This window comes from Eutrema salsugineum, unplaced genomic scaffold (genome assembly GCF_000478725.1).
Source record: "Eutrema salsugineum unplaced genomic scaffold, Eutsalg1_0 scaffold_3, whole genome shotgun sequence".
Lineage (NCBI taxonomy): Eukaryota > Viridiplantae > Streptophyta > Magnoliopsida > Brassicales > Brassicaceae > Eutrema > Eutrema salsugineum.
Genome location: NW_006256756.1, coordinates 10719524 through 10730215, shown reverse-complemented (window position 1 = coordinate 10730215; position 10692 = coordinate 10719524). Strand labels below are relative to the sequence as shown.

The window sequence follows — 10692 nt, the reverse complement described above, 5'->3', positions numbered from 1 at the left end:
TCAAACAGAGTATGGGGTTCTCTACAAGCTCTGTTGCAGGAATTGGATTCCCTCATCCAATCATACCACGATGGTAAAGGATCGAGTGAAGTTTGTGGCCTCTCTCATTCGAGGTCATCAGCTCAACTTTGGCCGCCTGATGTATAATCAGATCATCGCCATTGCCCGTACCCCGGAGTCGGTGACTCTAAAGCTCATGTTCCCCAACCTCATCTGTCAGATGTTGCTGTTTCAACGGATCATTCCGGGCCATCGTGGAGATCTGCCGCTGCAAGGATTTCCCATGAGGATCACTTTGGATAAGAAAGCGAGTAAAGGTTCTGAGGATGAGGCACCACCTACTCTTCCCTCTTTGGCTGTTGATCTCGATCAACTTGCCCGCTGAATACGACGCATTCAGCTACGTCTCAAAGGTAAGTGTTCCCTTTTATCTCTGGCTCTCGGTTTACTTGTGATTTTTTGATCTAAATGTGCATTCAAGCAGGGTGATAGACAAGAGTTTTTAGGCTCTTAAGGGCTATCAATCCCCTTTGTCAAAGTAGTATAAGGGGTGTCAATCCAAGAATGTGGAAGCTAGACACTAGACTATATGAACTGACCTTAATTCAAGCAAACAAACAAGGTTTGGTTTGAACTGATGATTAAAACAAGAAACTAAACAATATAAAGAGAAGTTAACAATGATAAGCAAAGCAAACAAAGACAAGCAAATAACAAAATGATGATGAGAATGTATGTATGATGATGAGAATGGTCTTAGACATGATAGTGGATTAGGGTGGCTTCAGTGTTAAACTAGTGAGCTAATGAATCATGTGATCAAGCAAACCATTCAACTTAAACATCTTTAACCAAGTTAATCTTCTCATGAAGGTATCAACTTCTATGCCAAAACAGTTTCTAACCTAATCATTATTAGTGAAACATGAATTAACAAGCATTAAGAACCAGTTTAATATGTCATTTAAGCATATAAACAATCACTCCCATGATGAATAACACTTAAACCTCTAACAACCTTTGTTCAGGCATTTCATCAAACACTTTTGGTGCATAAAATGCCCAAAATCTAGACCACATATGATGTGTATGGATCTAGCATTAAGAACAGGCTATAGCGAATGGAATATGAATGATCTAACCCCTAAGCTCACTAATCTACCACTTAAGCACCCTAATCTACATATCTAAGACCTTAATATAGAGATTACTCACTAATCATGACCAACACACTAGATCCTTTGCAAGATGTGTTGTTAATCATGATTAGAAGTGTGATTTGATGATGAGAAATGATAAGAAAAGATGGGAAACACTCTTAGATCGATATTAAACTCAGAACAAGGTCTTAACAAAATGGTTCTTTTCACCAAAAAAGAGAGGAGACTAAGGATAAGATAAAAGTTCTCTACAAATTAGGTCTAAAATGTATTTATATTGGTCTTGGACGAACCGGGTCAGCCCGGAACAAACCGGGTACTGACCCGGTTTTGATGGGTAAAGATGAGGTTTGCCACGGTCAAGCAAGTCCTGGTCAAGCCGTGGCATGTGACCGTGTCAAGGCTGAATCTTCTGTTCTTCGATGAATCTTGGTGCCACGGGTTCTCTCTGGTCGTGATGCATGGCCGCGTCTAAGTCTTCTGGGCTCGGATGAGGAACTGGTTGGAGATGGCATGGTCTGGCTTGGACCGTGTTTCCAGGGCATGGCGAAGGAGTTGGACATTTGGTGATTGTCTCGGCCAGATGAAAGGCCGTGTCTACTGAGCATGTCAAGTCTCGAATGTCTGCATGATCTTGTCGCGGCCAAGTGTGTCTTGCCACGGTCAAGTGTAGACCGTGATAGTTCATTGTGACCTGGACCATTCAGCTTTTAGAACGTTTCAGAGTTTTCCACGGCCAAGTCCAATACCGTGATGTCGAGACCGTGTCAGATCCCGAAGGATTGCATAAAGTGCCATGGTCAGATGTGGACCGTGGCATTCCACCGTGCCAACCTTTCACTTAGCATAATTTCCATGCTCTTGATGCTCGAAGGATATGTGTGTCTCTATTCTTCCGCAACTCACGCCTCACTACTCCAAATGGAACGATCTCAACTGTTCTGGAAAGAGGACTCAATTATTTCAAATCTTGATGAAGGCCCTGTAGACTGAATCGGTCTGGGAATGCATCGTCCTTCGCAAGGAACTCACCGGGTCGGTCTACAATGGCAGCGAGACGGGCGTGCCTTCCGACAAGCTTAACTCTCTGCTCACATTTCCAAATAGGACGATCTCAGGTGTTCCAGAAACTAGACGTATTCTTCTTAATTCTTGATGAAGACACCGGAGGTTGAATCGCATTGCAAGTCCTTCGTCCCACGTGATCAAAGTGAGGGTTTTGTCTGCACCAAACCATCTGTCCGAGTTGCTGTACACAGGTGAGGGTTGCTCCATGATCCCAGCTCCAAGTTGCTCCCAAAAGTCTCCAAATAACCTGAGAACACTCCAAAAATGCAGGACACTCTAGGAACTAATGCAAATCCTAGACAAAGCTAGAACCAAGGACAAACTCTAACAAAACTAGCTAAATGTAGGCATGAGACTCAATATTTGGACAAAAATGCAGTCCTAATCATGACAAATGATGAATATATCAACTCCCCACACTTGTCCTTTGCTTGTCCTCAAGCAAAAAGAGCAAATGAGAGAAAGAGGTTGGATGCATTGGGAGTTCATATTCCTTAATGAGAGAGTGTATCACTAAAAGAATTCAAGGCTCACTGTCTTAGTTGCTAATCTAAGATGCATTGCAAACAAGATTACTCACAAAACTTTAGCCATACTTATCAATAAATGAATCAAGCTCAAGCTTAAGTTTTCACAAACAGCCATAGTTCCAGCCTTTTGACATTCATTAAAGCTCATGTGAATCATGCTTATGCAAATCATGTGAACTCACTTGTCTTGGGACAGGGTCATGAGACAAAGATGATCTCATTTAATGATTATGGTTTCCAAGCAGCTCAAGGGATCACTCAGGAAGGAATAAACTTTAACAGAATGCTAAGGGTAAAAGGCAACTGGTGCATACAAGAGCAGAATCCCATCTACCCAATGTCCCAAATTGGTCCTTCACCTTAACTCTACTCTCATGAAGATTACATCCTAGCTACTCCTTTCTCGAGACATTCATTGCCTTATAAACTCTCTCCTCACTTCACTGTCATTTTTTTTCTCACCAGGGGGTTCATCTTTTCAACTTTAAACTCAGGCTTTGGGGTCTGAATATTCCACTTAGCTCTTTCTCATATAACACTTTCTAGCCTCTTTTCTTTTCTCTTCAAACACTTGAGCCTTTTTGGCTTCTTTTCTTTTCTTTTACTTAGAGGCTAGACTTTTCTTTTCAAAACACAAGAGCTTTTCTTTCTTTACACAGCAGACCCCAAACCGCTTTCTTTTCTTTTCCAACCCCTGGTTCTCATCTCAAACTTCCTCTTTTCCACTCAGTGTTTCTCAAGAACTCTTCCTAGCCTACTCTAGACTCATGATGCTGAGCTAGATCTACATGAGACCCTACTCTTGTCGCCCTAAACCCAACACTTTCTGTCAAGTTTATTCAGAAAAAGGCCTCACATCTCTCACTATAGTGTTTCAGGCTTCAAGGAATGTTTGGTTAAAGGCAGGGAACTGTCTCAAGGTGAGAGAACAGCTATTTGAGCTAGCAAAGAGTGGTAAAAGGGATAAGAGAGCTCAAATATTTTAAGGGTACCCATGAGTTCACAATGACATGTACAAGCGATGATAATTGGATTGTCAAATTATGGTTCTCACTTAGATAAGGCTGGACTAATCAAAGCTTGATTCACTCAACAAGTTCAAAGCATGGATCAGTCTTGATTTCTTTCTTGTTCACATGCAGCAAAGAACTAGAAACTAGGGCAGTGAACCGAATTCTTAAAGTGATATTCTCTCAAGGAAAAACCTATCATTACTCCCTTGCATTGATGCAGCCTACATGAATATGCAACTAGACTCATTCCTAAAAATGAGAATGCAACTACATGAACATTGTTTTTTTTTTTGTGAAATTTCTTTTGATTTTTCAATTTTTTTTGGTTTTTTATATGCACTTATATGAAACTACATGAATGCATCCAAGAATGTGACTCAAGACTCAAAGTATTAAATAAGAACAGAGAAAACATGATTAGTAAAAGATGAAACTCCTCCCCCACACTTAAATAACACAGTCCCTTGTGTTATAGAAGCATGAGAAAGGAGTAAAAGCAAAACAAACAAGTAAAATGCAAAGAAGAAAAGAAAATCTACATGCATATGTACAAGGTTTGGAGTGTTTACCTCAATCACTGAGGTCGGATCCCAGGTAGTGGGATGGATTTGAGGTGGAGCAGGATTTTGATTGTCTAGGAGGGCTGCTCTCAGGTGAATCTGGTAGGAATGCTGTGGCCGGGTTGATCTAGTCTTCTTTTCCTGGTGGGAATGCAAGGTCTTGACCTTCTGAGCTTTCTCCCACCCCTTCCCTTGTAACTTGTTTGGGTGAGGTGGCTGGAGCTGTGAGTTTCTTCACCTTCTTCTATAGTTGCCTAACACAGTCAACTAGCTTGTGGATCGTTTTGTCTTGCCATTTGCACCATTTCTAAAGGCTGTTAACTCTTGAATACAGCTTCTTTGTGTGATACTCAGGTTCACCCCAAACATAAGGATCAAAATGGTACCGGCCTGCTCCCATCCTTCTTTCAAGAACTCTTGGCTCCTCATTCTCACAACCGGCAGCCCTAGCTGTGCTCTGCTCTTCAACCGGCTCTTTACCCTTGGATTCTGCGGTCTTCTTTGCGAATTGGAGGGTCAATGGCTGGATTGTAGAGCTCGTATTTTAGAACAATAAAGGAGACATTGTGCCTTTCTGTGAGAGTGGTGATGGCTGATTGTGGCAACAGAACTTGAACCTTCTCATTTTGTAAGAGCTTGAAGGTGTACAAGAAGTCTTCACCATTGATTTCTTTTAAAAACCCAACCTTGGTGAGGGTGGCTTCATCAATCAACTCAGACTTGACCTCAACATCATCAAAGACAAAACCTCTTTCAAAATGTTTTTCACTAACCATCCATTGTGCAACTTAGTGGGCTTCTGCCTTTTACCCTCACCCCAAGCAATGTCTTTGTATATCAGCATATGACGTGCCAAGAATGTACCACCAGAAGGTATGTAGAACAAGTCGAGGCCGCTCAAGAGAACACGAGAAAAACCACTCTAGTCCGTACGGCTCACGTCACTCCAAAGTCGCGCCATTTGGAAGCCTTTGCGCGGTAATTTGAATTTAAACGCCCGGTCAAAGCTGTTTTGGCGCGGGTCAACGGTTGCAGCTGGAGGAGAAGGGGGGACCAGTCCCACTACAGTCCAAGCGCCAGCTGGAAAGCGCGACACCGCCCATACCAGCCTCCATCCCGAGCCAAAACCGAGAGTTCGCCTTCTTCTCTCTTTTCTCTGCATTTCACGAACATATCTCTCTCATTTCTCATCCATTTCTTGTGATTCCAAGCGTTCTAGACTCGTTAGGGTGTTGTCTATTCATCATAAGCATTCCACTAAACTTGAATCTTGGATTCCCAAAGGTATTTGCTTCTTAAAGAACTCATCTTTTTTCCTTCATTCTTTGCAAGCTTTTAAGTTTGTAAAATGTGGAATCGATTCTTTTAGAACATATCGACCTCTGGGAACAATTTTAAAAATTCCATCAGGATAGACAACACAAGAAAAACCGGTTTTTGTTCTGAAAATCACTTGTTCTTGAGTTTTCAAAATTCTTGAGAAAATGCGCTTGGAATCAGTCTTAATGATGATTTGTGTACTTGAGCTGAAATGTCTTGATAACTTGTCTCTAATCGGTTGTTCTGGCTTGTTCTTACTTCTCTCTTTGATGTATGACAAAGCTATAACTATGATCTTGTTAGAGAAAAAGCTCTGTCTTTGCTATCTTCAGAAACCTGTGCTTGTCGTTGTACTTGATTCTAACGGTTTCTTTGAGGATCTGTCTTGCAGATGACCGGCGACCGAGCTGTTCCCACTCATGAGACGAACAAAAATGAGGTCCAGAGGAGGAGCACGAAAGGGAAAGCCGTGGCCGTAGCACGCAATGGTGGAACAAGCAAGAAACCCTCCGCGAGATCCGATGGTGAGCCAGCCGCCAAGCGAGCAAGGAACGCCGAGCTCCCTCCGGTTCCAACCCTTGAACCAAAACGGAATGGGGAGCAGGCAGCCACTGAGAACGATGGAGATGAGCTGAGAGCCATAGTTCCCCATGTACCCGACTATGCCAAGAAAGCCAAGAAGGAACCAAAGCCCGAGCCCGAGGAAGAACATTTCCCGACTACTGAGGAGTACTTGGACCACTTTAACTCTATACGAGTAGCTCAAGGTCGGTTCCCTGATATGGAGCTGTTGAAGAAGCTTGAGATACTCGATGATGTTACACTCATCTTTCAAAACATGGGCTTGGCCGAATTCTTCATGATGAGCGATGTTGCTTACGAGGGGATCACACAACAGTTTCTTGCCACTTTGGAGGTTGTCATCTACCCCAAGAGAGATCCCAAGCGTCTACATGGCAAAGGATTCGGACACATTGAGTTTGACATAGAAGGCGTGCACTACAAGGTCAGTTTCAAGGAGCTTGATGAGATATTTGGATTTGAAAGGAATGGAAGCTCGCTTGACAAGTTTGTGTACCCTCGTGATGAGTTGGCCGCGTTGTGGGAAACGATATCTTTTGGGCCTTACTTGGGAGGCAAGAGCAAGACAAGCTGCATCAGGAACCCTGCGATCAGATACACCAACCGGGTCCTGGCCTCTACGTTCTTCTCTACATACAACCCTGGTGTGATTCACATGGCAGAGCTTGAACTGTTGGGACTTGGACTTAAACCGCTCATCACTCAAATGAAGAACAAAAAGGAGTTCCAAGGGCCAATGCATGTACCGTCTTTAGGAGCGTTCTTTGCGATCCAAATGCTCACCTATAGACACAATGTGTGGTGTGACCGAAAGAAGAAGGGAGCAAGGAGGCTTCAGAACGGTTGGATTGTCACTAAAATCTTGAGAGCTCAAGGGTTCATCTTCCCTGATTCACCATCGAGGCCGAGTCTCATTAATGAGCAATACCTAAGTAAAAGTGGTTTCTTTGGAGGCAAGTCAGGGGATAGATGGGTTTACAACTTCACGCTGATGCACAGGGACGGTACACAGGTTCTACTGCCTAACCGAGGCCTCACCATGCTTGATAAGCAGTCTAACGTCTCCTTCTATGTCCTCAAGGATCAGTTGTACAACCCATCTCTCGGCCCACCAATGCGCAAGTGCACCAAAGCCATACCTAACAAGCCTCAGAACGAGAACGGCCCAGCCGGATGTGAGAATGAAGAAGAACGGCACCCTGAGAGAAGGATGGGAGCAGGCCGATATCATTTTGATCCATACGTGTGGGGTGAGCCTGAATACCACATCAAGAAGCTGTATTTGCGAGTGAACACTCTCCAAAAGTGGTGTAAGTGGCAAGACAAGACCATTCATGCTTTGGTGGACTGTGTAAGGCACCTGAAGAAGAAGGTAAAGCAGCTCACACGGCCATCTTCTCCGGACAAGAACTCAGCGACCTCAACCGCACCGGTTACACAAGAGGAGGTTGGGGAAAGCTCAAACGCAAAGAACCCGGAGTTTCCACCAGGCAAAGAGGATTGGATCGACCCTGCCTTGGCATTCTTACCTGAACCCTCGGATAGCAGCCCACCACGTCAGTCCACACCTTCCTGCTCAACATCAAATCCCTCGTACTACTTGGGATCAGACCTCTCCGACTAAGGTATCGACTTCAAACCCTGTACATATGCATCTTGTGTATATCATTCTGCATTCGTTTAGTTCGTCTTTTTACTTCTCTCACACGCTTCTATAACACACGGGACTGTTTTCTGATCTTGTTTTCTTTGTTCTTATTTGACTTTTGCATTCTTGAGTCTCATTTAGCTTTGTACATATGGTAAAACCGCATCATTAACATTCTAGTTGCATCTCGCATTCTAAGATCGAGTCTAGTTGCATCATTTAGGACTGCATCAGTGCAAGGAGCAATGATAGATTTTTTCCTAGAGAGTAAATCACTTGAGAACTTGAACTAAATATGCTTGTGAAACTCATTCTGTGCTTGTAAAGCTTGAAACGATTTGAATCTGTGAAGCAAGTCTAAATTACACTCAACTCTAGTTAAGTGATAACCCTGAACTTGAATTGTAAATATCTTTTGATGCATTGCTTGAATTGGCTTGTGGATACCGATATACATACTTGAGCTAGAATCATTGTTTTTACCACCCTCTTTTCCTTTGCTCAAGTAGCTGAATCCGCATCATGGATCAGTTCCCTCACCTTGAACCCAACTTTCTTTTCGAGCCAATGTTTGTGTGTGAATTGTAAGGCCACCTTGGACTGAACTTAGCAGAAAGTGTTAGGTTTAGAGCGACAAGGGCATGTCTCATTGAGTGCTACGTTCCAACATCAAGGAACCGAGAGTATTGGCAAGAAATAAGTGTGGGGGAAAAGATCTATTGGTGAGTGGAAAAAGGTGAGCTGAGAGAAAAAGAGAGAGTGGAAATAGCTAGGGGAATGAAAGAAAAAGAATCGAGTCTTGAATTTGAAAAGAAGAGCTCTGTTGTTCTAAAAAGAAAAGTATAGTCTTTGAAATGAAAAGAAGCCAAAAAGGCTCAAGTGTTCTAAAAAGAAAAGAAAAGAGCTGTTTGAATAAGTAAACACCAAAGGCTTGAAAATCAAAACAAAAGTGAGTCCCCTAGTGAAAAAGAAAGCGATTGAGAGAGTGAGGATCTTGAGAGGGTGAGCAAGTGAGAAAATCTTTGAGTGGAGTGTGGGGTGTGATGAGTCTTGCCCTTGTATGCATCGGTTGCTTTTTACCTTTAGCATTCTGCCAAAGTTTGGTCGTTCATTGAGTGATCCCGTTGTTGCATTACACCCGCTTGAATATTGATGAGATCATTTTTATCTCATGACCTTACCCTAGCCAAGCCAGCCTATTTGAACATTGCATCATTTGATTCACCGGTTACGAGCTTAATGAATGTGAAAGAGTTGAATGTGATAATGACTTGTGGAGATTCTGTGCTTTAATTGTAAAATATCTGAGTATGGCTTTGCATTGCATATTTGAGCATGAATCCGAGTTCTCCTTGTGATCACTTCTTTCTAAAAAGGAAATATGAGCTCCATCTGCATTACAACCTCTTTCTCTCATTTGTTCTCTTCGCTTGAGGACAAGCAAAGGACAAGTGTGGGGGAGTTGATATGTCTATATTTTACATCATTTAGAGTGCATTTTAGAGTCCTCATCATGTGTTTTCCCATGTAAATTGAGTCTTTAGGCATGAAAATAGGATTTAGGGCTTGCATTAGGTCCCAAAGAGTTTTGCATGTTTTGAGGTCTTTATCAGGTGCTTTGGGAGTCATTTGGAGCTTAAGAAGAGGAGCAGAGAAGAAGACGGTGAAGAAAACGGTCAAAAATGGTGAAAACCGCTTGGAGGAATTTCTCGGCCAAATCGCGTACCGGACGGACAGAAACCTCGGTCAAAATCCTTACCGATCGCTCATTACCGGCCAAAATTCTTACCGATCGTCCAACCTCGACCAAAAAGCTTACCGATCGTTCAGCACCGACCAAAGTCCGTACCGATCGACCAAAGTCAGCCTGGGTCGAAGATCAGGCGTTAATACCGCGGGTTGAGTTTTGGCCGAGGTGAAAGAATTTTTACGACCAAAAAGCTCACCGCGGTACACAGCCCTCGGTCATTTTTCTTACCGCGGGAAGGTTTTCTCGACCAAAATCTGTTCTTGTCTGCGCAATTCAAAGATATGAAATCCGGGGAACCTTCCGGTCCGAATCAGTTGGCGGGGTCTTCAGCAAAGTTGGAGATAATCAAACAAAGATCCCAGAACAGTTGGAATCATCCAATTCGGACCAGTAGGGAGAAAGATACAGCTTCCGGAAGATGCACCAACATTACGCGCATCCGAGAACTGAACGGCGAAGTACAAAGGTCACGGCGGACGGAGCCTTTCCGGACCAAATCAGCTTGCCCGGTCTTCATCAAAGTTTGAGATCTGTGAAAGACCTTTTCAGTAGGGATCGCTCAATTCGGACGAGTGGTTTGAAAGATAAAGTCTCCGGAGTTCACATCGGTCCAAACAGCTTATTTTCCGGTGATTTCGATGCGGTTCAAAGATGTGAAATCCAGGAAGACTTCCACTACCCAAGCTCCGACGGTTTCTTCACCAAAGTTCGAGTTTATTGAGTCACCTTGACTATGGAACTGGTCTCAGAGCATTTGGAGTCGTGGGACGAAAGTTACTGCCTCCGGAAGGCGACATGGTCGATACGGGCCCAAATATGTTGCGATACGCGCTAAGTGTTTCTTCAGGGCTCGGCATCATTACCTCGACATCGGCCAAGTCAAGGCTCATATTTTGGAAGTATCCTGAGCTAGGCCTCGTACTGATACCTCGGCACGTTGGGATCAAGGCATGCACACGTAAGTATGGAGCTGGAAACGACTAAGTGTTGAACATGCACCTCGGTGTAGCGACCTCGGCGTGCATGCCGGACCCTGTTCTCCCGAACCCCTCGACGTCCAA

General features: G+C 43.6%; 1 protein-coding gene across 1 annotated transcript in view; it reads right to left on the bottom strand.

Moving 5' to 3' along the window:
* Positions 1-1557: 1557 nt before the first annotated feature.
* The window catches only part of LOC112085393, a gene marked incomplete at its 5' end in the record, with an annotated part of 45386 nt that continues 36251 nt past the window's right edge, over positions 1558-10692 (bottom strand). Inside the window, one exon of the mRNA XM_024154605.1 lies at positions 1558-1854. Within this exon, the coding sequence (XP_024010373.1) occupies positions 1558-1854 (297 nt within the window). The remainder of the gene's footprint in view (positions 1855-10692) is intronic.